Below are 26701 nucleotides of genomic sequence, written 5' to 3'. Positions count from 1 at the left end.
GAATAGCTTAGACCTCAAGTTGAAAGACAAAATACAGCAAATATGCATGACAATCAGAAAAAGAAGTCAGAGAAAGAGTACCACCAGTAAAAAAAACCAAAAGTCTGAGTAGGGTAGGAAACTGTATATCACATTTTCTAAACATTTAAGTTCTTCAACATAATTATTTCAAGCTATCTTCTCTATCATGGGTGCCCTCTCTCCACCATCCCAGAGTTTTTGGAAGTATCATTTTGAGTTACATGCATACACCAAAAAAAAAAAGCTTAGACCATCTCTATTTAACTGAAGTGTTAAAGATTTATTAAAAGGCTGAGTTCCAAAACTTCCTCTCTGGACAAGACCATCTGCCATAAGCCCATCCAGGGTAAGAGGCAACAGCTGTGCGGAGAAGGAATGCACAAGTGCAGGTGAGTTATCTTGAAAAGGAGATGTTCCTGGGAAGGGAGGAAACCAGCACGCACTCCTTCCCCCTGCAAACCTGCCCAGTGGTTAGGACACTTCTTTTCCCCAGCTCATTCGTGTTGCCCTTCACAAGCTTTTGGACAGATTGGGGACAGCCCTACACCAGAAGACACAAGGCAACAAAAGAAAACCTGCAATACGACCAGTGTTCAAAGGCCTTTGCTTGCCTGCTGCACGCATGATAAAGGCTCCCCACCTCCCTGGGCAACAAATGACTGCTGGGATTGGCAGAAGATTTTACTCTTATTAGTCAATAATACAATACCATACAAGACATTGTCATATTAGACACTGCAGAGGTTTAGAAACGCTTGCCATTTGTTTCAATCTCAGTGTAAATGGAGAGTGTTGTGGGATTTTTTAAGCTTCATTTTCTATGGAAACCAAGCCACACACCCAGACTGTCTCGTCTTTCCCTTCGCCCCAGACGCAAAGGAGGCTCCATACAGGCTAACTGCATCTTACTGTCAGAGCAGTAAAATTCAGCAGTCTAGACAAACTGAGCACCATTTAACAAAGAGACAGTAATCTCATAAGGCTTTCAGATGTCTTACTGCAGGAAAAGTAAGGTGAAGCTTGCAGAAGAGAGGGCTACTCTACTTAGCGAACTTTTACACATCAAAAAACGCAACTGCATGCAAAATAAACGTTATGAATCCCCAAATACTGGGCAGACTTCACTTGGAGCTCCCCTTTCCTCAGGTGACCAAGTCATTAGCCACAAATTCACATGCTTCCTCACAGTGTTTGTGGAAGTAAAATGTTAAAATTTAATTCAAATATACACTACTGGCTGAAAGAGCCTGCATTTATTCTTTTTGATTTGTAGTATTTCTAGTTGTGAAATAGCCTCTTATTCAGACTTTATCTCCCTATTGCAGTGATGTCAGATTCTTTATTACTTTTTTTCTTATTAATACACTTCTAGTAGTGAAACAGATTTTCCTTTCTAATTAGGTGTAGCAATTAATAACTTAAATTGAACTGATGATGATACAGTTCTGCTAAACAAATAACCAAAGCTGAAATCAGAGTTAATTGTTTCCATAAATTAGCGTTGACATCTACAGCAGCTTATTCTGAACTTCACAGCTAAACTGAGTTAAAAAGAAAAGAAAAACAATTAAAATATTTCTCATTTATTTGGCTGCTCCCCACACTCAAGAAACCAGTCCCTCAAACAGCTGATCCTTCTTGTCACTGTAGTTAGGACTTACTAAGCAATCAACTAACCTTAGAGGATTTTCTTCGGCTTCTTCTTGTCCAAACCACCACTAGTTTATCTGGCTGCCTGTTGAAGATAAGGAAGAAACAGCTTAATTTATATACATTTATATATAATATATATAAAAATCAATATGTAAACGGTTTATATTAAAACACTTGCAATACATAATAACCTTAGTGTGTACATTATCTCTTAAAAATAGCTCATCTAAAAATCACTCTCAGCATCAGTCATTTAACAGGAAAAATAATGCTGTATTTTTAGAAAAAGGCTGTCCTCCAATCTGCACACTACTGTCATCCTTCTCCTCCTGCTCTCCCTGCCTGCGGGCATCTCCCCAGAGCCAGCAGTGCACCTGAGCAGAAACTCTTCCATGGGGCAGAGAACAGGATCCAGCCTCTTTAAGAGACACCTTGGAAACAATCCAGTACCCAAAATAAACATCAATGCAAACTCTAGTTTGAGTTTCAAAGCAGATATATTGAAAAGGTACTGCTAAGCAGCGAAGAAAACGGGCAATTTTACTTTTTCACCCCCAAAAGGTCTCAAACAAGAGAATCGAGTCCTGTATTACTCCTCAAAATCTCCTTGGATGACCACAGATAAATCAGCACTTCCTCAACTTTCACTCAGAAGCATGCCGAAATTCAGTACGGCTCTCCAAGCAATTGTTTATTTGGTATTTCTAATGAATGCGGATGGAAACCTCAATAAAGGACATTTCCAGTACAAACTATTTTCTCTTTAAATTTCTTAAGATTTATTTCTTGGTTAATAGTTACAGCAATATTACTTCTACCTTATTAGTTTTGCAATTGTCTCCGAGTGATTTCTGATATTCACCTAACTTCCAGGCTTTTTTTTTTTTTTTGGCCCATGGTACACTTCCCATTGTATGACCACAATTCTGGTCGCTTCCAGACCCATGACCCCCCCTTCCGGAGACACCTGACCCTCCGTTCCAGCTTTGTTTCCTGGCTGATGACCCAACTCCCATCAGCAAGGCTGACTGCAAATCCACCCACAAACGATTTTCAATGGAGTTCACATCTCCACTTAAAAGTGTTGAAGCTGTGACTCTGCCTGGAAAAAAAATTGCTACTCAGTTTTGAGACACTACTGTAAGAATCCTTGCATTTCCAAAGCCAACAGCAAAACCTGTTTCATCTTAAAAAAAAATTCATGGGGGAAAAAAAAAAAAATGAATGTTACCAAGAAAAAGTCAAGCTATGATGCGCTGAAAGCGTTCTTTATAAGATGCACTCAAAATAATCCACACAAATAGTCTGAATAAAAAAAAAAAGCAGTGTTCACACTGCTATCCTAGTATTTTATCACAGGGAGACTGTATCTACTTCATAACTAACTTTTCAAATGAAAACCCAACTGGTTTAATAGTCTGAGAGTTCTTTTTAAGCACTGAAATGCTGGCTACCATCACATTATATACCTTCCCATGAAGCTGTTCATCATTTCTGCAGGCTGCAGTAAAACAACTACATCACCTATGATTCACATTTAAACCCCGCCAGAACTAAAGTTCCCCTGAAAAATAGAGTTAAAGGCAGATCCTGTGAAGGAAATGAGGACACTGGCTTTTATTTGCTATTCTGTATCACACCTTACTCCTTTAATATATCCCTTAATTTGCAGGTTGGGATAAATTGAAAGTGAAATAATCAACTGCATTTTAAACTGTGTAAATTCACTCTTATGGCTTGTTTAGGTGACCTAAACAGTAGGTTGGCTCTTGCTGACGGCTTCTCCTGCAAAATCTTGCTTGGTAACGAGGTCATCCTGTTGCACTTCAAAAGCTCTTTGCTCACTTAGTGTTGGGTGCGTTAGATTCTCATCTGTTGGCACACACCCCCATTCACTTTGATGGGAGCTGTGTGTGCCACCAGGAAAAAACCCACCCCCAAGCAATTTACTTGAAGCAAAGCAATCCAAACCTATGCCTAAGACAAATCAATTTTTTCTGGAGTTATTTCACTTTGCACTTTAAAGCTGACTTATTCTAATTTCAGAAACTAGCTTGTGAACCAAATTTAATTTAACCTTGACTCATTCAATCCTGAGCTTGCCTCTGAACACAAAAAAAATGCCCAAATTGGAGGGGCAAGGGGGTTAGGGAAGAAAAAAGAAAAAAAAGGAAAAAGAATATGCATTTCTGCAGTGCTGACAGCTACACTGAAGACAACCCTCCGTCTGAGAGCAGGACTCTCTGTCCCAGGAGTCACACAAATAGCAGCTTCAGTAGGAAAAGGCAGGACAACACCTGCAGAGGTTAATGGGAAGAGCACAAGTCCATGCTGCCACCAGCTCTCCACCTCTTCTCCCTCTCACCTAAAGGGACACAGTGCTTGGCAGCATGTCTCCTCCCTGTTCCTTCTCGCCAGGGCAGCCAGCCACTATAGTTGGCGGTGGCCTTGGCCTTCTCAGGTGTACAGGAATATCCACCATCAGAAACATGTAAGAGACAAAAAGACAGTCTTCATGGTATACTTAGTACATCATGAAAACACTGAATTCCAACACATGGATTTCAAGAGTAAATTTCCATAAGTTTTCATCAGAAGAGCACTCAGGTTTCCAGAGATCCCGTGAAGGAGGCTAAGAAGGATCCTACCCAGGTCCCTTCCTTTCCTGCAGCTCCAGCTCAAGTAACGGTAATGCTGCTTTGTCCCTCTAGATCTGTTTTGATCTTGTCTTATTTATCTTAGCATCACAAGTGATTTTTTCTTACAACGGCACTGGATCATCTCCCCAGGGGGGAAACATGCCACGAGCTGGAAAAGTGAAGCAGCACACCCAACTCCACGTGGTGCAACATTTAAACCAGGAGGCCAGCCTGCCGATGGAGATGGCCCAAGAACAGTTATACACATGTGCAAACAAATGGGCCAAGAGAAGACAGCAAAGTGAGGAAACAGGAGGAGTGTCAGTGTCAGCGCCAAAGTGAGTCAATTCAAAGTAGGAATGAATCCACACCTACATTCCTGCAACGCAGATACTTTTTCATTACAGGGTACTCTAGAAGAGACTCGTGGCTATGCCAGATGCCTCAAAAAAAGAAAAGAGTAAAGAGGCTATATGTAGACACAACACAGTTATTCTGAAAAACTAAGTAGCATAAAGCAATTGTCAAGGGTTGACAAGCCTCAATGCAGAAATCCTTCCAAGTCTGGACAGAAAAAAATAAAATAAAAAAATTATCAGAGATGGGCAGTAAGACTTGACAGTCATCTCCTGTGATACTGGTATGAGCATGTCCCAGGTTGGTAATTGACCTTACATTTAATTCTAATTCTTTCATTTAATTTTAAACCACGCCATTGCTTGCTTGGCTTTACACAGTTTGTCAGAGACAGCTGATGCTTCAATGCAGTTCTCCAGCAGGAGCTGCGTCTGCATCACATACACACACAATTATCACCAAGCCTGGATTTATTTCCCAATTTTGCAGAACTCCCTCTGCCAGAAATATAAAGAAATAACACTAACATGAAAAAGCCAACTGAAGTCTCAACTCAGACTGAGAAGACCAAGCTACGCCGATGGAAGAGCATGACCAGCACTTGCTCCCCTAGGCTCTTTCACCAGTATATTTATTTTGTTAAGTACTAAGTATACTTTGCTCCTTCAGCTTCAAGTATAAGAGAAATCCACATCCAGAGGTACTTTGCCAAAACAAAATGAGGAAGGCCATCACAGTATGGAGGCAGAAAATTTAGCAAAATAGAACGGGGAGAGAAGAGAAGGCAAAAAAAATCCCAAAGGATGAGTTTCCCCACTAAGTATACCACATGCTTAACTCAAATAAAACACAAAGAACAGCAGTTTTTCTAAGGGATTTTCTTCAAGAAAGTCACAAATCCAACAATTTAAAAGTATCTCCATAGAACTGTTTTACAAATGAAGCCAAGAGCAACCTTCTCTTCTACAATCTGTTCATTGCTCTTTTATGCCAATATACTTCTAGAAGAAAAAGCCCAGCTCATATTTTAATCAGCAAATTTGCATTCAAGGTTTAGTGATGTCTCAGTGTTAGGAAACAGCCAAAACCACATAATGCAGTTTGCTCATTTAAAGCATTTAATTAGTATTTCCTACTTCAGACTTCTCCCCTCCTTCAACATCATAAACCTGGGCTGCTCATTAACCAACCATAAAAGCAAATAAAATCCCTTCTGAAGAATTAGGCTGAAGACCAGTTTAGTCTCCTTTATAAGTTTACTTTGTAAACTCAGAGATCATTCCAAACACAAAATCCACAACGGTGCAAGCTGAACAAATACTAACGGTCAGCTATAAAAAAAAATTTAAAAGTTAATTTCCTGTGCTGCATGAACAACATTTCGCATTCTTTTAAACCCACCAGGTTTTAGATAGTCACTTACTCAGCTCCAGCAAAGCCAGTATGTTTAAGGTAAGGAATAACACACCACTAACCCTCAGACGATGGGGTTGGGGTGGGGGAAAGAACTGGGTTTTAGCTGAACAGCTACATCTCCATGCTAATTGCTTCAAACTATACAATTCAACACCACCAACCTTTCAGTGGGAGTATTTAATACTCTACTGGAACCTAACACGATTGCTTTGGTGGTGCTTTGCATTCCACCCCATGCATTTCACCCCATGCCAGTATGCAGCATCGCCAAAGTAGCAGCAGCCCCCTGGGAGGGGGAGCCGAAGGAAGACAGCAGCACTGGGGCATCAGACACTGTCACCATGAAAGGCAGGGACCCAGCAGCTGGTACTGAAGGATCCAGTTTGGATCCAAAAGATCGTATTTTATAAAGCCTACCATAAACTTGTATTTGCTATTTACTCATTTTTGTGTGGTTCACAAGAAACTATTCCTGAAGAAAGGCAATTTATAGTAGTAAGCTTATTTTATTATTTACAAGTAAAACTTACTCAGCAAAGAAGCAGGTAAGATTATGATTTCAAAGTTTGTGGCTCAGAAAAAGAGCTTCATCATTGCCCTGCATACTTAGTAACTAAAAAGAGATTTAAAATACAGATTAATAGAACATCCATAATTAAAAACCATGCCTGCTTCTCCCATCAGATGGAAGCCATGATTCTGGTATCTTCAATTCTCCCATTGCAGCAACTGATTTAAAAAGAAAAATAAGAGAAAATACTGGAACCAGACTTTGCCATATCCACAATTTTCAAATCAAGTAATAAAAACATTCCACAGACTGGAAAAAAAACACGTGATCTGTTCATCACCTTATACACCGCAAATTTCACCGATTGAAAAGGAGATTGTGCAAGATTCAAGGTCTTCTGGGGTTTGGTTTGATCATTCCAGGAAATATTTGGCACAATATTTTGATTACAGAACTCTCCAAACATCATTTGTGAAAGAAGGACATAAAATCAGTCTCCTGTTAGCTCGTGTTTTGTAAACCTTTTAGCAGAAGCAGATATCATTAACCAGGACCTATTTCTCCACCAAATTTACCACTCAATAACAGAAAACTACAAAAGACTTATGTTTAGAATCTGTTGTTAGAAAGAATTGCAAATGCACTTAACTTTAATTATGGCCACTGAAGCCAATGGCAAGACCAATTACTAACAACCCTTTGGTGAAAGGAGAAAAAAAAATAGGTAACAGTATTTGTTTGTAACAAGGTATCATTACATTTAATAATATTCAATAATCTTTAAATGCCTGTAATGCACAAGGTACCTTTTTTGTATGTACACAACAGCTTGCATGTTTGTTTTGGCATCTAATTGCCTAAGTGTTGGGGTTTGCCTTTTTTTTTTATTATTTTTGCCTTTTTTTTTTTTTGGTTAAGCTTGTTTTATTTTTACTGTGTTTGATTTGAACTGCATTAATTATTACAGGCTGCTAGATTAGTCTTGTGAAGCAAGCTTAAAAGAGTATAATTAACAAGAGAAGCAGCAGAGTTAGCACAATAGCATGCAGATGCACCTATTGAAGGATAAAAATAATTACTTGAGGACTGATGTCAAAGTACTTCTGATAAGAATTTTTTTTTTTTTTTAAATAACCTTTTGTCCCCTCTGCATTGTGCATACCAGCATGACGTGCAAGGTTTTCATTAGGAACCAATACTCCCTCCCCACCAGCACAGTCTCTTCTACACGACTGCTGGAATGCTATCAGGGCTCTCTACTGGTCTCTTAAAAATACATGTGATTGGTTCTACACCACTATTAATTTGGGATGAACGTTACTTTTCCTCATTTTACAGATAATTATTTTGAAAAGCTCTCTTTGCAAGTGCAGTCTTCTGCGCTGGGACCTACACTATGCCGTGTATTACCATTAGCCAAGGAATTAATCAATGGCCTTTCACGAGCCTTGTACTAAGTTTTTTTCCTTCAGAATTTCCTGTTGGTCATGATCAGTGAAATTCCAACTCCTGGAAGTGCAGTCAAGTCACCACCGATGCTTTAAACAGGCCTAGAGATGCTGGTAAGAATGCTGTCATATGTTGATGCATTTGCCAAATGAGTGCTTTCACTGAGTGAAAGTACAGCACTGATTGCAAAAGCCAGAAACATTAAGAAGAAAATAAAATGCCATGCAGATAAAACCCATCTGAGCTAACTGGAAGATGATGTACATTACAAGATGAAGCTCTGCATTTCAGGAAGGGTTTGGGGTTTTCTTCCCTGCCTCCCCTTAACTTCCATCATGGAAGTTAAGGGTATTCAAAACACTTCGTAACCCAGATACCATTCAATGTAGTTGTACAAGATGCCAAGACACATCCACCAGCAAATTCAGGTAGGATGGCTGACATGTTCACCTGGCCTAGCCTGTCTACTCCCACTTCTCCACTGCAGACTCCCACATAAGGCCTGCGAACAGACTTCTAAACCATCTCACAGCATTACCACATTAGACTCTCTGAATTAAAACAGCAGTCTCCCAACCTAACTCATTGCAGAATATGCATCAACCCCCTAAAATAAGACAAAGCTTGTTCTTCCCTCACTGCAACCATCCAGTAGTCTTAGCAAGGCTGGGAAATTTCATTAAAACAGGCACAGCAAGAGGATACCATAGCTGAGATCCTTCCACTTCAGTGTCTTCACTTTCTACACGTAACACAGGAAATTCCTCCTTCATTTCTTCCCACCAGAGGTCTCTACACATTTTTTCAAGACTACACAAGCTGTCAAAAGACCAGGATTTTCCTTGTGAACGGTATTTTAGGCTTTTTTTTTTTAAATACAGCTGCAGCTAAACAGACTGGCTTCTACAAGACTTATGTCTCAAGATTAGGCTTTGCTTTTCAAAAGAAGTTCTAGTCTGGCTTTGCTTGGTTTAAACAAAATAAATGGGACAAAGCAAGACACTGACTATTTTACAAGTGCAGTCAGACCTACTAAATCTGCACAGCGTCTATTTGCGAGGCTGAGCGTGGAATGTGTAGTACATACTGCTGATGACTTGGTTTTCTTAAACCAAACACAAATGAAGTTTGCAGAATGAGCTGGATTAAACAAAGCCCAAGTCCATCTGTTTTTCAGAACAAGAGACAAGGACAGATTCAGCTTCATTTTTCAAGGAGTTATTGCAGCAAAGAATCTTCAGCAAAACAAACTTGGCAGGACTATCTAGCAAAATATTTTCTTAAAGCTTTTTGCAACATAATTTTATACTGCAGAACATAACTTCTGAAGACTAGGGTCAGTTTGTACGTTCTTTAACGTCCTTGTGGCAGTAACAGGAGGATGCCTTGACTAGTCATGAATTTTATGTCACATCCAGCTGCCCTCCATGTAGAAGCTTTCTTTGCCTGATCCAATTTAGCCTTGCTTGTCCCAAGGAGGGATTAAGAGTATTGCACCAGAAGGACCAAGTGGATCTCTTCTCTCACTCTCCTACAACCATAGACACTCCCCTTAGGCAGACATTTACTCCAGCAATGCTTAGTCCACACGTTCACGCTACACATTCTACCACAGCTGAGCTTAGAAAAGCCTCCCAGTACTCTATAACAAACAATGCCTACAGAAAACAAGAGCTGCTTGAGGCCACCTAAAAGCTTGCTTGTAAAACCAGCTTCCCCAGTCAAGTAAGTTCAGAGCATTAAAACCCCACTAAATGCAGGTCAGGTTTTTGTGCGTGGCTAGTGGGGGCTCAGGCTAACTGGCAGGGAGGAGCACAGGCTAATGGAGACATTCAGACAAACCTTAAATGGAAAGAGCAGAGCATGTTGTTTTATAGTGGAAAGTTCACAGGAGGCTACCGTGAGTCAGATCTTTCTCAGATGTCTGGTTTTCCTTTCTATGTTCTTTTTTCAGAATATTTAGTCTTCTACATTTTAACAATAATGAATCAATGTTTCTAAAAAAAAAAAAGCTTTCAGTTTAGAGTTGGTAAGATGCTCCTCCTGAGCAACGTGTGGCAAGAGCAGGCACTACGCAAGCCCGCTTGCGCAGTCTGCCCAGTCCTGACCCGCGGTGAACTCGCTATTCTGATCGACTTCCCTGCAGAGCTGGGGCCTGACAACTGCCAAGTGAATAAACACAAACTAGTTAGAAATCAAACTCATTTTCACCTCGTACGTAACAGTGCATTTGAAAGCTGGTTTAAGAAGGTGAAGTGCTAGACCATCTATCTGCTATGAAACCCAAGTGCTGAATGCAGACCTTCGTGCACGCAGCCTCCACATCTGCACTTCCTCAAGCGGACACAAGTGATCAGCGTTATCTGCTCATCTCTTCACGAATGTCCATGTTCACTGTGGTGTAAAACAATAAAACAGATTAGTAACAAGAACCAGGGAAACACAGTTTTAGGAAACTTCAGCAAGTAAACCAGGAATTTTGAATTCAAATTCCAGCTCCTGTTCTCGCTGACTATACAGCCTTCAGAAAATTTTAAGATGGACACTGAGCAGCATCAACCCTCCCTTTGATTTTAGTCATGCTCCATGACCTACCTATACCTCTACCTACAGACCAAAGATAATATCTCCATACAGCAATGTATGTGCATTACTGAGGCTACTTTAAACTATTGTGTGTTATCCCTTCTCATTTTGAAGCACTACAAGTGTAAATGTCAGATGTATTCTCACAATAAAAAGTGCAAAAAGCATAACTAAAATAAAACTGACTGACAAATGCTGCCTGAAACGTAGCTTCAACCCATCAAAAACAAGTGCCCACATTAAACAATATATTTCTGTACTAAAAATATGCAAGATGCTTCTCGGCACACCATTGTCAATTTTAATCAGACCGCATTACAAAACAGATCCTACTCTATTTTGCACATTTTTTTTTTCCAAATAACATTTGAACAGAAGGCCCTTCTGTTTTTCAATTTGAAAACAGTAGAGGAAAATTTTGTGCAGTTCCTGCAGAACAGAAGAAAAGTGTGCATCTTTCACCAAAACCACAGTGCGAGAAAACTGAACTATTCACAATAGAATCTTCTTCCTCTAATTTGTCTAAAACAGATTTAAGAGAGATTCTGCATAGCAATTAAAGAAGAGGATGATCTTCATTGTTCTTACTGCCTGGGCAAGTTTCATATTCACACACTGATACAAGAACGAAGGTTTAGATTCATGAGCCACAGGCTGCAACATGCTGTTCCACAGGGATTCCAATGTCCACGTTAGGACTTGGACAAAGCAAGTCGCAGAAGCAACAGTGTGTTAATGCCTCTATCCTCTTCCTCTCCTTGCAGTCCGTGGACTCATCCTGAAGGAATTACAGTTCAGTGTGGGCAGGAGTAGGTGAATCTGGCGCCGTGCATCTTTCAAAGCTCCCTTCCAAACCAACAGCAACAGGGTTTTCTTGTTTGTTTTTGTTTCTTAAGGCCATGTTTTGGATTACACAAAGCAACTTCTATCATTTGAAGATGCACAGAAGTTGTGAACATGCTAAAAGTTTCTGAGTGGGCAGCAAGTACAGAATGGTACAAGCTTGTAGGGTTTGTCTGAAGAGAAAGTTCCTATCACCTACCTCAGGTGCCCAGATTACGGGACTGAGATACTTATACAGTAATTACTGTTTTTAATTAAAAAGGCTGATATCTACAAAGAGCAAATGAGTGCTAAGACACACAGTAGTCTGCCTCTTCAATGCTTTTAAGTCTGACAAGCCTGAATATATACTTGAAGCTATAAAGACACTGCAAACTCTTGATTTGCACTCCAAAGAAGATTGTAGCCCAACACTGGGTAGTGCGACACAAGTACGTAGTAAGGAAAGGGGCAGAGCTATGGTTTGCTGTGTCCATACAGGGAGCAGCATGGAAGGGCTAGCATGATACAAACTCATACTTAGTTTTCTAAACGATGACTTAACTGAGCCCTAAATTAATCTGCATGTATTCTGAGACATGGGCACTCCTGGCCCATGCACAATGAGCTGTCCAATTAAAGGTTCCTCATCTGTCAGCAGCCTCCTTTCCCTTTTCTAAATATCACAAAGAGGGGGGAAAAAAAGGGGGGGGGAGGAGGGGGAAGGGAAAACGTGACATGCTGTGCTAGCTCCTTTCCCCTACCTCTATGCAGGAGACCAGACTTTGCAAATACTGTCAGGTGCTCTCAGTCACAGCCATAACAAATACAGTATCAAGAAGTATGCACTCACTTTCAGGGAAGGAGGGCATTGAAAGATGAGATCTTGAACTGCTTTCTCAGCTTTGATTCTGGCATCACCTTTGCTGTATGACCAACCACAGGATTATGAATCGCCTGCTTTCAGCAAAGCGCCCCATTACTAGGAGGAACACGCCTCCTCTTCTCAATAGCTGGGGCACTGGTAGAAGTAACACAGCTTTCTGCCACCCTTCAGAGGCACAAAACTAGAAGATTTTACCAACTGCGATAATGCACCAGCTACTGGAAATCTCTGAAGCAGCCACAGCATCGAAACACCACAGAGAAACATGGGAACCTTGCATTTAAACTTGGGTCCCAACCGAAGTCACACACTTGCGCAGTAAGCAAAACAAAAAGCCCCAAAGCCTCTACAGACCTCATCCTCTCCAAGCTTAATGAGACCTTCAAAATGTAAAAAATTAAAATAAGCCAACGTGATAAATTTTGCAGCAGTAAGCTCTACGTGGATAGTTTTCAAAATTAAAGCTATGATTTTCTTGCATGTTAAGAAATTAAAACATTAATTACCAGAGTTACAGAATTTTTGCATGTGGTTTCAAAGGAACTAGCATAGGCCATTAGAAACTGCCACTATCATTTCCCATGAGATGCCCCATTTCATGTTGGTGGCCTTTCGAGAGCTGCTTTAAGATGGAGGTATGGCCATAAGAAGTAAAATTATTTGATCAGTATTTACAGCTAAATAACTGTTGCAAAGACTGCTAATTTAGAACAACTCCTCCTCTTCCTGCTCAATCTGTTTAATTAAGTTGTTACATCACTTCCAAGCTGCCTCCTGAAACAGAAGTTAACACTTCTGATTACAGAAGTCAATCTCAAAAGCAACACTGTTTATTTCTATTTATTTATCACCAATTCTTCCCCTAGAATCGTACATCCAAAGTCTAAAAGTGTGTTATCATTTTTAGGAAGTTAAACTGACCGAGCCTTTTAATTAATGCCCTTGAAGTCACACCCCTGGCTCATACCCAGCAGTAAGTACTGGCTAAGAAAAAAAATGCATGTTAACTCATGGATACTCAAGAGACCAAGCAAAGCCTCTACACTAGGGGCTGGATATGGTAAACAAAACAAAAAAGCAAAAAAATTTCCTGACTGGAAGATCTCTATTTCTATTTTGAAATGTAAAAAAAAAAATTTTTTAAAAAAATGGATCTTACAGCTTTTAAAAATTGGAAAGTATTCTGAAACTACCAAACTTCCTAATTTGCAGATACAATTGAAACATTTTTATTTCAAGGTCAAAAAAAACCTAAAGCCAACAACAACTAAGGACCTAAATAGATTTTGCTAATAACTGCTGTTTGTAAGATGCCCAACAGCAATCTGAACTAGATTGTAACTAATTATTTCAAGATCAGCTAAACTGGAAACTAATAGCATATCTAATATGACTGTTTTAAAGCACGGGTTTTGATTAAAAAAAGCAAACAGAACCTACAGTATAGCTGAATTCATGCTGATGCTGAAAACGCACAAAGAAATTGCATCTTCCAGCCAGCCAGGGTTTTTTTGTTTGTTTATTTAAAAAAAATAAAAAACACAATCTTCCTATATGACATTTTTCTGTTAGAACCTGATCTAGCTTTCACTCAAGTCAGACACTCCTATAAACAGAGCCCTCAGAGCTAGGTCAGCCCTTTGGCTCAGCATCCTTACAGGAGCTAAGAGTAGTGGTCCTTCACGTATTTTTTTCAGTACACTGAGCTGTGCCTATACTCCTTTGAAAAGCTGGTTACTAACATTCAAGAGGTACTCCTGAAGGTATAAAAGGTCATTTGCATCCTCAGAATTTTTTGAGATATAAGCTGTTAAAAATGAACACTGCCCTTTCCTTGCTTATGTTCCCAACAAAGATGTATAGATACCACCAGTATCAACTGTTTCAGTCTTAAGTTGAAGCTTTTTGCTACCCATCACATACCAAGTTTGTAACTGGAGAAGAAACCTGGTCACTACGTTGGCCACCGTGCTGCCCTCTCCCTTCTTCCTGTGCTATCATAGTTAGTACTTTATATCAACTTAAAAGAGACAGAACCCATACCCTCCCCATCCTATAGTGAAATGCCTGATTGTGTTTTAGGCTGATGGCTACTTTAGTTAGCTGATGGATCTTAGCATAGGGCAGTTGTAAAGAACAGACTCCTGGATGCTGTCCAGATTTTTTATTAAGTGGATTTGATGTCTTGCAGGCTGGATTTCAGTCTTGTACCATTAAATGAGGCAAAGGGATAAAGACACAGAGCCCGTCTATCCCATAGAGCACACATCTTAAAAGATTAAGTAATTTTGCCTCACCCTAGATTTCAATTTTACTGTAATTTAAATTTTTTTTTTAACTGTAAACACAAATGTGTCTGGTGTGAAAAGCAGTTCTCCTTGGAAGCAGAAAGGTGAATAAAAAGGGAGGCTAGGTTGGTTCCTGGAGCAAAATACACTCTTAAACTTCCAAAGTGCTGAGAGCCATCCACTTAAAGACAAAGCCTCTCAAACTTACTGCAACACCTAGTTGGGCCAAGTGAAGAATGGTGTCCTTACAGTGAAAGGCAAAACCTCCTACCAGATTAAGCGTTGCAGGATCTGGCACTAAATGAGGATAAACAGGAAGAAAAATTCTGATTTCAAGCTTTTAGAAGGGTATTACAGTAAATGAAATGAAGATAAGTTACTGTAAATGATTAAATTTCAAATCGGCATTTTAATACATTTGCCTAGTTAGGGTCAAAGAAGCCTAATGAATAAAATCCACCCTGTAAACTAACCATCAAGTGAATGGGAATCAATTTTAGCTGCACAGAGCTCACACAGAGCACTGAGGGGGAAAACCAGTTATGTGCAGCGTCATCAACATGGACAATAGAGATGCTTGGGCACACAAACTCCTTGGATTCTGCAAAATAAGATTTTCCACATATTTCAGCGTATTTGATAGAAAACGCACTTTTCATCTTTAAAACAAACAAGGCTCAAAAGTTGAAGCCTGCAAAATTTTAACATATTTACTTCTGGAGCATTCAGAGGGAACATCAGCCTTCGCAGGGCCAGCACTGCACATGCGTGTGCATGCCCACACTCCAGTGGTACGAGCACTTCAAAATGATGGGCAGGCCCAAGGAGGAACACTCAGGAAAATGAAGATCACCAGGCTACCACCGTAAAAAGCAAATCTTCTGAATGAGTGTATTCATAGGAGAGTTCAGCATGGCTTTATTTATGCACTTCATGCTTTAAGTCAGCTCTCCTTAACTTTTCCAGTTTCTAAGCATAGACAAGACCTTACACAAAACACTTATCTCAGCTTGATCTGTTAATTTAACCTTGTCTCTTGGGCTTTGACAGGTGAGCGCTGGCATATCTAGCTCTTCCCATTTAACACGTTGTTACCATGCAGTACCGACACCTTCTCAACGGCTTTTCTTCCCCAGCGCTGCCTGCCGGAGAAAGTGCGACTTCTGTCCTCGGTGCTCAGCTCTCAGTTGGACCTGACCTGCACGAAGGCAGACAGGCGACCTAGCAGACTAAAGTCTTTAACCTCTTTCATTGCAGGTGAGTCAGGGCTCTTATTTCTCACTGCTCTGGCTGAAAAGTTAGCGCTCAGTTTTAACGTATACAGGGTTTGGTTTTGTTTGTTCTGCAGCCAGACGAGCAATATAGTACCAAATGAGGTGTGAATTTACTCATTCATTTCAATGCAGTTAACGTTCAAAGATGCTTCGGGTCATTGAAACCCTCAAACTTCAAAGCCAATGAAAATAAGTGTTTTGGAGAAAATTATGAAGTCAAAGTATAAACCAGAGCCAGACATTTGGCTTTTGTAATGTCACCTCACACCGCTGGAACAAAGCAAAGAAACCTTTAAGTTCCCCAAAAGGGGCAGGGCGGGAATCCCTGTGGCAGCTGCGTATGCTAGAACATGATGCGCTGCCACTCACGCACAGGTAGCACAACAGCTCCTACAAGTACACTGCCTCCGCGATGTCCAGCCTCCGAACTGCAAGACCCTTCCGTAAAGATGCGCAGTAAATCCAGAGTGTCCGAGCCACATCTGACACACGGGGCCCGTCCCCAGCAGCATGTGCAGGCACACAGCACCAGCTTTCCCTGAGGCAAGCGGACCAACATGTGCAGCCCTTATTCCCAAGGGGCTGACAGCCCTCTGCCATCCCACAAATGAAGTATGTCCCTCAGCAACAGGATGGCAGAAGGTGGCAGAGCAGAAACTGGGGCCAGGAGGACCAAAGTGCAGACAAGCTCTCGCATCAGACACTTCCCGCTTTACCTATCATAAATGAACCTCTCCACGTCTGAAGGACCCCAGGATTTAAAGATGGATGCAGACTAGCTCTTCTCCTCAGCTGTACTCTCCCTTCCCCCTCTTACCTCTCAAGACATGGATAGGGATCACATGCGCCCAGGGACCTTACAGCTGAAACACCCAAAGGGGGGAAAAGAGATTCAAACAATCAAAGAGAAAATATCCGTAAGGCGAAGATGACATGTGGCCAGCTTCATCACATAAATAACAGTGCCAGAGATAGAACAGGTACCTATGTTTTTCTTCTGGCTTTGAAGTATTTGATTTCTGTACAATCCTGGTCTTCAAGAATCAGCCACAAACCAGACTGGCAATTCTGAAATGGGTGATGGAGGTTTGCTTCTCTCAAGAGAGTCAGAGTCAAGAGTTTAGCCTGTCTCTGACCAAACTCAAGAGCAGTTCTTGCAGTTTAGCCTCATAAATATTTCAAATATCTCACATGCTATCCTATCTCTTCTTACACTGTAAGTCACAGGACAGATATCCTGGAGCAACAAACAAGTAAAATAGCAACAAACATTCTGCATAGAATTCTCGGCATTTTTTAAAGGGTAGGAAATAAAATGTTATTTTCCCCCCCAATAGTCACATTCTCTCTTCCACAAACATTAGATTTTGGGACTGATTTTGTGGATGTGATATGAAAGAAAAAGCTATCATCTGAAGTCCAAGCAGAAAATAAATCACAGAACAAATTCTGCAGCAATGTAGAGGGGAAGAAGAAAAAAAAAAAAAAAAAAAAAAAAAAAAAAAAGAGATCAGCAATTCCAATCCAGCCAGCGTACGTATATATTGAAGTCAACAAGCTTAACCAGAATATTCCAACAGCTCTGATTATATCACAGTAATGATAAGCCTATATTCTGCTATGCATCCACAGCTTTGTTGGAGTTGTAACTGAGCTCCATCCTACCAGCTTTATTCCCAGAAGTCTTCACAGAGCTTAACAAGTTCTCTTCCTTCATTTAGTGCTATAGTTTCTACATAAACACCTTTTTTAAAGCACTTTGGTTTGAACTGTCAGGCAGACTGTCACAACAATTTGTAAGTGAAGCTGACACAAACAGCATAGGTCCCCTGAACTTTTCGCACTGGAGTCATCAACATGTAGCCTTTCAAGTGCAATTACATGCTTCAGGCATCCATCACCTCTACTGAAGAGGAGCTTGGTCCTTACGGTTATTGTCATTTTCTAATATATCGCCACCATTGGATAAAATATTTTAGAAACGTCAATCCAGAAAGGATGTACTTAGAGCCTAGTACAAATTACTTCCTTCCCCTCAATCTGGCATTTATCCATTACACATACTCTTAATTACACATCACTCAAAGGAAAATAAATAGAAAACAAACAAAAACCCCTCCTCACAACAAAACACTTGCTTAAGCTCCTGCATCAGTAACTGTAGATCAGTGATCATACTGGTCACTTTCCCTCCAGAATTACCTTCCCCATTTTCCTCATGTACTCTGCTTCACTGGTCCTGCTCTACCTCAATACAACGTTCTGCAACAGTTTCCACTCTGACCCCATATGACCAAACACACTTGCAAATTACCTCATTATTAACATGACTTATACTTAGAAAAATGCCCCCTCTCTTTTTCTTTTTTTTTTTTCTCCAGTTAGTAGGGTATAACTTGTAGTTTCCTCCTCACTTACGCAGCATCTTGCTACCATAAATGTGCACTCATACAATTCCTATCAGTACAGAGAGGCTTTCTTGCACCTTCTCCACAATTTCTCTGTATTTCAGTTTCAGAGATATAAAACGGGGATCATTTTTCTCCATCACACAGCAGTCTTGTAAGACTGGATTAATAATGGAGCTGTGCAGCTGCAGAATTTTTGCGCAGAGAAATTGTCAGCACTTGATATTTATTTCTGCAAAGCAAAGTGTCTTTTTAGTTGTTTCACGCCAGTACCACCGAATGGAGAGCTGCTACCTTCTGACCTTTAACAGGAGACATAAATCCTACTTATAAGTAATTGTGGATGTAAAACTGTAGGAAAGCTGACAGAAGATGATTTGTGCATGCAAATTAGGGAGTGATAGAAAAGATGACTTTTCTACAGTTACAAGGGAAGTTGAAAGAAAGCCTGGTGTGGAACCAGGATTTTCTGACTTCTGTTGTTTCTACCACTAGACCACACTCCCTAGTAGAAGGAGAAGCAAAAAGGACTTTATTTCCCCCTCCAAATCCAAAACACTTACATAGAAAAAACTGCACAGAATTTATCAAGTCTGCTCTGAACAAATGAAGGTGCTAAACTGACTGACACAGAATTATTTATGTAAGGAACAAAAATAACTTACTACTACTTTTAGTAACTGAAAACCTATATAGCCTCGCAAGCTCTTCTACTTTCAGTACTCAGAAAACCCTACTCTGCAGCTTCTGGCTACATCTGGGTAGCGAGAGAGAGAACACCGTGTGTGATTTCTTTGCTGTGACTGGACACTTACCCTTGGGATAGAAAAAAATTTAAACTCCCACAGCCACGCATGTACAGAACCAGCTTCCCAGGTTCAAATAAAGAGAGAAATCATGCTTTCATACAATAATCAACTCAAAAAGCCCAAACTGTAAATAAGTTCTTATCCTCCTGTAACTATGTATAAATGCACCAAACGGTAAGAGCGTATCAGTACTCTTTCTGTGTATGCTGCATTATTCCTACCCTTTTCACATCAACCACCTGGAAACTGGCATGTGACACCAATATGGAAAACAACTTACACAGATCCAGTGAAGAAAATAAAACACAGTGACAATATAAAGATGTGCCAGGTTGAAGAGGTCAGGACATTAATTTGAACTGAGTAAAGTTACATCGAGGAAGGCCAGACACACACTGCAGTTTTATTTACAAAGCTATAAATCTTCCTTTGAATAGAAAATGTAATAACAGAACAGACCCCTTTCAAATGCCCTCAGAATTTTTTTTTTAACATCATGTGATATTAATAGCCACACTTTTTCTACCTGTGTCTTAAAGGTAGAAATATTTAAATAATGCAGTTTGTTTTCATTCAGCACAAAAAGAATCCCTGAAACATTTTAAATTTAGATTTCTTCTTTAACAGTATGACTGTTACTATCGCAGTGACTCAGAGACACAACAACATTTTCAATAATCAAGGCTTGCTCAGGACAGTTTTTGTCATAGCAAAACTACTTCAATTAGAAAAGCTACTCCAAACTGGAATAGTTGTTCTGATACGATCAGAAATACAAAAGCACTTTATTTTACTACAGAAGTGCTTAAACTGACTGTGCAGCTATTTCCATGAAAATGTCTCTAGATAATGTATTTCTGTACTGCTGCCTCCTGCCTATAAGGGAAGAATAGGTGCTGTATGACATGGATTGCAAAGGCACAGTAAAACAGTGGAGCTGCTGCATATAGATGAGGTCCAAGTATACATATGTGCATATTGCTTGTTCAGCAAAATCAAGTCTGAAAGCTCAGTGTGACACAGTAAGTTCCCATTTTAAAGTGGGTACATTTTGTCATAAGAATTTTACATGGCCTGAGCCAGCAAACATCTGTCTGAATAAAACACAAAAATCTGATTACTGATTACAAAAAGCTGAAAGGAATTGTATGCAATAGGAGAATAAAGGCCTGGGGTTTACTACAATGTTGAGCATTTCAGTAACGTGAAATACTTCACTATTTCAAAGCTACTTAGTTTACCAGCGAGATGGCTTGAGGTTGTAAGGAAAGTGAGATTTCTGGCCCTGCTCAGCCCATGTGCCCCACAGCATATCTGGGAGCCTCCCAGAGTAACCAAGGGTGGACAAGATTTGTCCCTTACTTAGGGACAAAGTAGCCACCCCTTCTGCTACTCATCATCAGCATCCAGGCTTTCCCTCCTCTTAAGATGGTTCAACAACGTACATTGGTTTCATATACACACACTGCATCTTGAACTATATATTTGTACATACTATGCACAGATGACAGACTTCTGTCATGTGCTACCAGCTTCCAGAAACATCTCCCCACCGCTTTTAACTTCTCTTTTGCTGGGAGGGATGTTCAGTATAAGAAGAAGTTAAGACCCCATCAATAAAACACGTGCTAACCAAAGAGATGACATCGGCAGAACTACAAGAAAGCTCCGCAGCTGTTCTCCAAAATAATTATTTTTGCTTCACACATGGGTTGCTCATATTTAGGTCACTGTTTTTGTATCTCCGAGCCCAGCAGGATCTGCCTTGTATATCCCATACTGGCAGACCAGAAGACATTCAAACAGGGAGAAAAGCCTCACCTTCTGCTCCTCGCTCTCCCTGCTTCCCCGTCAGCTCACCTTACCACCGGTCCTGCCCATCCCTGAGCAATGCTGAAATGCAACAAGCAAATACTCCATGTAAAAAGCTGCAAGACCAACCATTTTTTTAAAGGCTTCCTTGGGCAGCAAAGAAGAAACAAACCCTGTAGAAGACAACCTGAGGCAAACCTAACCAAGCCTCCTCTGTGCCCACCTATGGCACAGCACAGAAGGAAGAGGAAGGCAGGAAACTCGCTCTGTGAGGCTAACGAGGCAGCAGGTTTCTGCTTCTCTGGGCCTTAATGGGGTTTTGTCAACCATAAGAGATACTGACAGTTCTCACAATGAGGTGGACATAAACAAGTTAGGGTAAATTGCAGTCTTCCTATAGTCAAGAGTAGCTCAAGATTATTTTCTTTTTTTAAATTGCAGTTTGTTGACTTTATCATTAATTGCTAATCAAGCAAGCACCCTCCTTTTACCAGCTGTTGCTAAAAGTAGTAGTATTATTTTTCCCCCTACAGTACATGCTCTGCTTCCCTAAGAATAAATTTGTCTGAAATAAATTTATTTACTGAAATCAGCATTTTTTTTTCCAGAAGGAAGCGGACTTGGTGCATTGTAAATACTTTATTAGGGTCCACTCCAGACAACAAGACTGAACCTATAGGCAAAAATTTCTATATTCCTGTTTCCTGGTACAGCAAGAGGAAAGGAGACAAGGGACTGCACTGTCATCTGCAGTGGTACTACATCAACATTAGCCACGCTATCAGCAGTACTGAAGTTACCGATGATGGGTAAGATGAATACAAAGCACCAGGACTGGGTAACCCACAAACCGAAAGCACAGGTAACGCCTGTTTTTACTGCCATCTTCCTTTGCAATACAGCCTTTCCTGAGGCAGCTAGAGCAGGAGGCATCTACAGTAACAGATGGGTAGCGGAGAAACACAGAAACATATCTAGCAGCTCCCTGCTCCAAAAATACACTCGCACAAAGGGCCGCATGGAAGCACAAACTGAAACAAACCCGTAGTTCCAGGCAGAGGGAAAGGGGTCGGGCTGCCAGCAGCTTTCGCCCTTGCAGATTCTCCAGCGTCTCATAAAGGGTAGAGTTACTGGCTTTTTACCTGCAGCCACAGGGTCTGACCAAGACTCCTCTCTTCTATCCAGAAGCCCTTTATTACAAAACCCATGGAAATAATAGCTGGAGGTTTCCACCCCCATAAGCTTTGGTTGAAATTGTCTGCTGAAACTTTCCAATGCAACGCTGAATTTGCTGGCCAGACGGACAATTCAGACACATTTTAACATCACATAAGAACTTTTTCCCTATGAAGCAACGTTAAAAATAAGGGAGAAGCCCAAGGTTCAAAAACAACAACACAGCAAGCTAACTTGTTATAACCACTGACAGCACGGCCCCATCAACCACAGCAGTGTTGTGTGCGCAGGAAAAGAGCTGTCCTAGCTCTCTAGAAAAAGGACAGCAGAGACAGCAGTGTTGCCATAGAGGTATGACACTTTGACGAGGCAGCATGGCAGAGTAGGCTGCCACAGGCCCACAGATAGCAGATGTGTCAGGGGCATTCCCCTCGCACCATCCTTTACCAAGCTCTCTATATTACCATATTCTGGCACTCCCCTGTTACACTGCTGCTAGCTTTCAGCTGGCGTAGCATTTACCCCAGGAAAGAGGGAGGAAAAGCGTTGGGGCAGGAAAGAAGAGTTGCCTTCCGCCCCCCGCCTTTACTGGACAGTCTTACAGCCATGGACTAAAGGAGGCATCATGTCTCAAGCACTAGATGCTTAGAATTCTAGCAGTATGGGTGATCACACGCTTTCTCAATCCTCTGTCAAAAAATCCCACTATTAGATCAGCCACTATGAGAATTTCAGGGTGTTAAGATTACTCTTGGTCATCTTTCAGTTCAGAATGAAAAAAAAAAATCAAATCCCATTTACTATATGAAAAAAAGAATCCACGGGAAAGAAAATAATTCCTTTACTGTTTTAAGATTGTCTGTGTCCTGGTATTCTGAAAGGGTATGCAGACACTGGAGCTCAGAACAGCCATCTAAAGGGAGGAAAGTAAATTTTAAAAAGAAAATGAAAAACCAAGAGCAAAGCCTACAACCCCAAATTCCCTTTTCTACATGCACAAATCCCAAAAAAAGGAGGGTGAAAACACCATTCTCACAGGTATTTTAAAAAAAGATCTTTTTAAAAAGTGTTAACAGTAGACAGGAACCATCCCAAATATGCCTCAAAACCAAGCAGAACTGCGCTAGATTCTTTTGCTTTTTGTGGTATGAGAGGAAGTGCTGAAAAATGGGTCAGGACTTTCCCATTCTTAAAATTTTCTTACACGTCAAAGATAAAGGAATGCAAGGGGAACTTTCATGAATATTCACTCGCTCGACGTAAGAGACACTTATTCCAAGTACTCTATCCAGTTAAGATCTGCATTTGAAGAGAAAAAGGAGTTCAAAAATCTTGTTCTCTTGAAAGTTTTGCACAGGTTTATACAACTACTGCTCAGGTTACCTACAGGAAGAGACAAACCACTAAATCAGCTTTCCAAGAGACAGTAGGTACAACCAGAAGAAAAATACAGCCAAGCAGTTAAGAACAGCCAAACAAACTCGCCCACCTGCCGACATGGCTTGAGCTGTGACTGCAGAGCTATAATCATGTCAGGTGTTACCAGGGGCTGTCAAGGTTAAGTCCTCTGCTAATAAACCACAGATAAATCAGCAACAGGTTGGTTTGGAAATTTACAGGCTGCTGAGTTAGATCTTTGCTGGAAAAGAGAATTAAGCTGTTTTGACAGTGCTTTTCTGTTCTTTTAAATCTCCTCTTATGTACTGCCATAAACAAAGGGATTCAGAGTTTACTTAATGAGCAGTCACTGACAGTAAAGGAAGTTCACAGTGCATGCTGAGTGGCAGCATACAATGTACTGCCAACTGTATTCAATGGTCCAGATTCTCCAATTACATCGTTTAATATGGCTTTTGATATTAACAGTACTGGCTATGCAAATACTCTTCCCAGGCACAGCTGAGAAGGGAAAGTCAGTTTATGACACTGAATTTAAAAGCACGGGCATCAGCTCATTAGTATTAGCCCTGAAGAAAGTTCAAGACAGCTATCATCTTGGGGCATCAGGCAGCAACGTATCCAATGGAAAGCCCAGAGCTGACTTAGGGAATGTCTTTGGTCTGCCTGGCCTACAAGAAAAGTGATGGGGCTTGTCCCAACAGGTGGAGATGAATATATGCTCCCAGCAAAGCTGCACACCCATCAAAACATACATCTCCCACTGCAACAGCCAGTGCTACCCATCCGGCAGCCCCAGACAACTCTGACCCATCGGACAGCAGCAAGGAAGCAAACATTACTTCTCGGGTAAAGAAAGAGGAGGGAGCGAACATGGAGGGTGACTAGTCATCACAGGTATTTGCTGAGATGGCACCAAGGAAACGGGTGGTAGTCATGTGGGCTATGGTAATATGGGAGTCAAAACTGATGTGATATGATAGAGTCTTAAAACACCCCTGATTGTTTTAATTCAGTTGTCCCTGGAACTAGAAATTAGTTTGCCTTGTGATGTTTGGTCAGCACCAAAGTCATTTTTCAAAACAGATCTATTAGAAAAGAAAGATCAGATCTGCTAGTGTGCTGTTAGGCTCTGATACAGCAGCTCACCCAAAACAAAGCCCACAGAATGACTGCAGGAGACTGAGTGTGCACATGAAATAAAACCCAAAACCAGTTTGTGCTAAAATAAATACACAGAGCCACAGAGATCGCAGTTCAGCAGCTGCAGACAGTTAAGCAGCTGCAGAGCCTGGCCATAGCTTTGGATTAATTCTCAAGAAACTCTCCTTAAATAATAATAAAACAGAAATAAAAGAAAAACCCAATAATGACTCTCCACTACAAAAAGAACCTCAACAGGCAAATGAGAATTACTTCTGTACTGCTCATCTTTACAGGTTTGCAGGCACCTGGAAACTATAGTTCAGAAGGGCCTGCACTTCCGATTCATCCCAAAGGCTTGTGCATTTGGAAGCCCTACAGTGACAGCACAGGGCACTGACTCAGGATCTGGGTGATTTAGCCGAAGCACTTTAAGATGCTCTTGCCCGCAGCTGTGGCTCATCTCACCCCTCTGGCAGGTTTTCCTCCCCACTGCATCAGGGCATCATAAGGGAGGTGCATACGCTCCTCAACGGCTGCAGTTCACACTCACCTTACAAATCTGAACTGAAATCGATGGCAGTTAACACTAACACACCAGGCAGTCTTACTGTCATCCTACCTCTGCTTCAGGGCAGAGGAAACCAGAGGAAGACTACTGCTAAGGGACAGTGACATCTCAGCTCCACTCTTGAATCCAGAAAGCATCATGAGTCAGAGCCTTAGACAACAGCAATGTTAGTTATGTTTCTGCTAATTTTAGCTCATGCTTAACCACCAGTTCCCAAGTCCCTGCAACGCCCTTCCAGGTGCCAAAAGCCACAACCACCCTACACCTCAACTGCAAAAACATACAGCTTCCCAGCTGAGAGGCTCCGATGCACTTACATAAACTGTATGCTGCAGAAATACATTTTTCAAATAAAGACAACAAGAGGAAGGAAACAAGGACGGCTTTATTTACCCTATTGCTATGTGCATATCTTAAAATAAGGAACAAAAGTTCAGCTGCATAGTTCCTGTGTTTCAGAGTCCACTCCAGGACACGCAGAACAGACTTGGTGCAGAGGGCAGCTCAGGAGTGTCCCACAGCAAGGTAGCAAACAGCCTGCCAGGGCCAGCTTCTACCCCAAGGAGTAAAAGGAGGGGGGGGGGGGGCAAGGAAACAAACACACACTTCACACACTCCCCTCAGAGTAAACTGGGAAAGCTTTCAGAAGTAAACAAACAACCCCCCCACCCCCGTATTCTCAGAAAGCCACCCAAGCAGAATGCTTTTACTGCGGTAACTGAAAGGTTTGTTTTATAAGAAGAGTTTCCTCAGATTTAGTCAACCTTACCAGCCTCTTCCTCTTCTCCTTATTCACACTAAACTGTGAAAGGGACTTCAGCTCTCTCCAGCCAATTAAAAACTAATTGAAGCAACAGACTGGCACTATACAGCCTGAGCAGTCTAAGAGACTGAAGACTCGGCTCAGATGAGCCCTACATAATGTCATATTTCATTTTATTTAATGTCATAACACAAAGAGCTGAAATTCACAGGGATCCAATCCTGCAAAAATTCTTTATTCCAGCTCAAGTCCACTGGGTTCAAAGGAACAGTACACGTACTTTACTGTACGCGTACAACAGAGTGTCTGCAGGAACAGAGCCAGGTTTTATTTATTTGTAAAGCTCTGTGAGGAAGTTACACACACACAGTTTCTCTCTCAAAAAATAAAGCAGTGTTACAACGTAAGTTAGCATATTTTATTTATTCAAGGAGACATCCTCACCCCTTTAAATGAATGAATGACAGACCATTAAGATGGATTTGTCTACAACGTGAATATAACCTAATCTTTTCCGCTTTAGACAGTTATTTTTGTTACTGCCAGGACAGTAAACCATGTCAAGGAATTGCTGGAAAGAATTCTGTCTCTCAAAGACAAACAAAATTTAGAACTAATCTTTATGACAAACCCAAATCTTTCTACCTTACAGATACTAAACTTCATGCCTGCTTCTACCAATGAGGTCTTTTAGGAACTGGACACAGAGTTTCAAACAC

At 41.0% G+C, this 26701-nt stretch overlaps 1 protein-coding gene across 8 annotated transcripts in view; it reads right to left on the bottom strand.

Moving 5' to 3' along the window:
- Nucleotides 1–26701, bottom strand: part of EHBP1 (EH domain binding protein 1) — a 229358-nt gene that overhangs the window by 195400 nt on the left and 7257 nt on the right. For all 8 annotated transcript variants that reach the window (XM_076334976.1, XM_076334977.1, XM_076334979.1 and 5 more), the window contains exon 3: nt 1699–1756. In XM_076334976.1, the coding sequence (XP_076191091.1) occupies nt 1699–1756 (58 nt within the window). The remainder of the gene's footprint in view (nt 1–1698; nt 1757–26701) is intronic.

This window comes from Aptenodytes patagonicus, chromosome 3 (assembly GCF_965638725.1).
Source record: "Aptenodytes patagonicus chromosome 3, bAptPat1.pri.cur, whole genome shotgun sequence".
NCBI classification, from domain to species: Eukaryota; Metazoa; Chordata; class Aves; order Sphenisciformes; family Spheniscidae; genus Aptenodytes; species Aptenodytes patagonicus.
The sequence above is the reverse complement of the archived record's forward strand: the minus strand, read 5'-3'. Positions and strand labels throughout refer to the sequence as shown.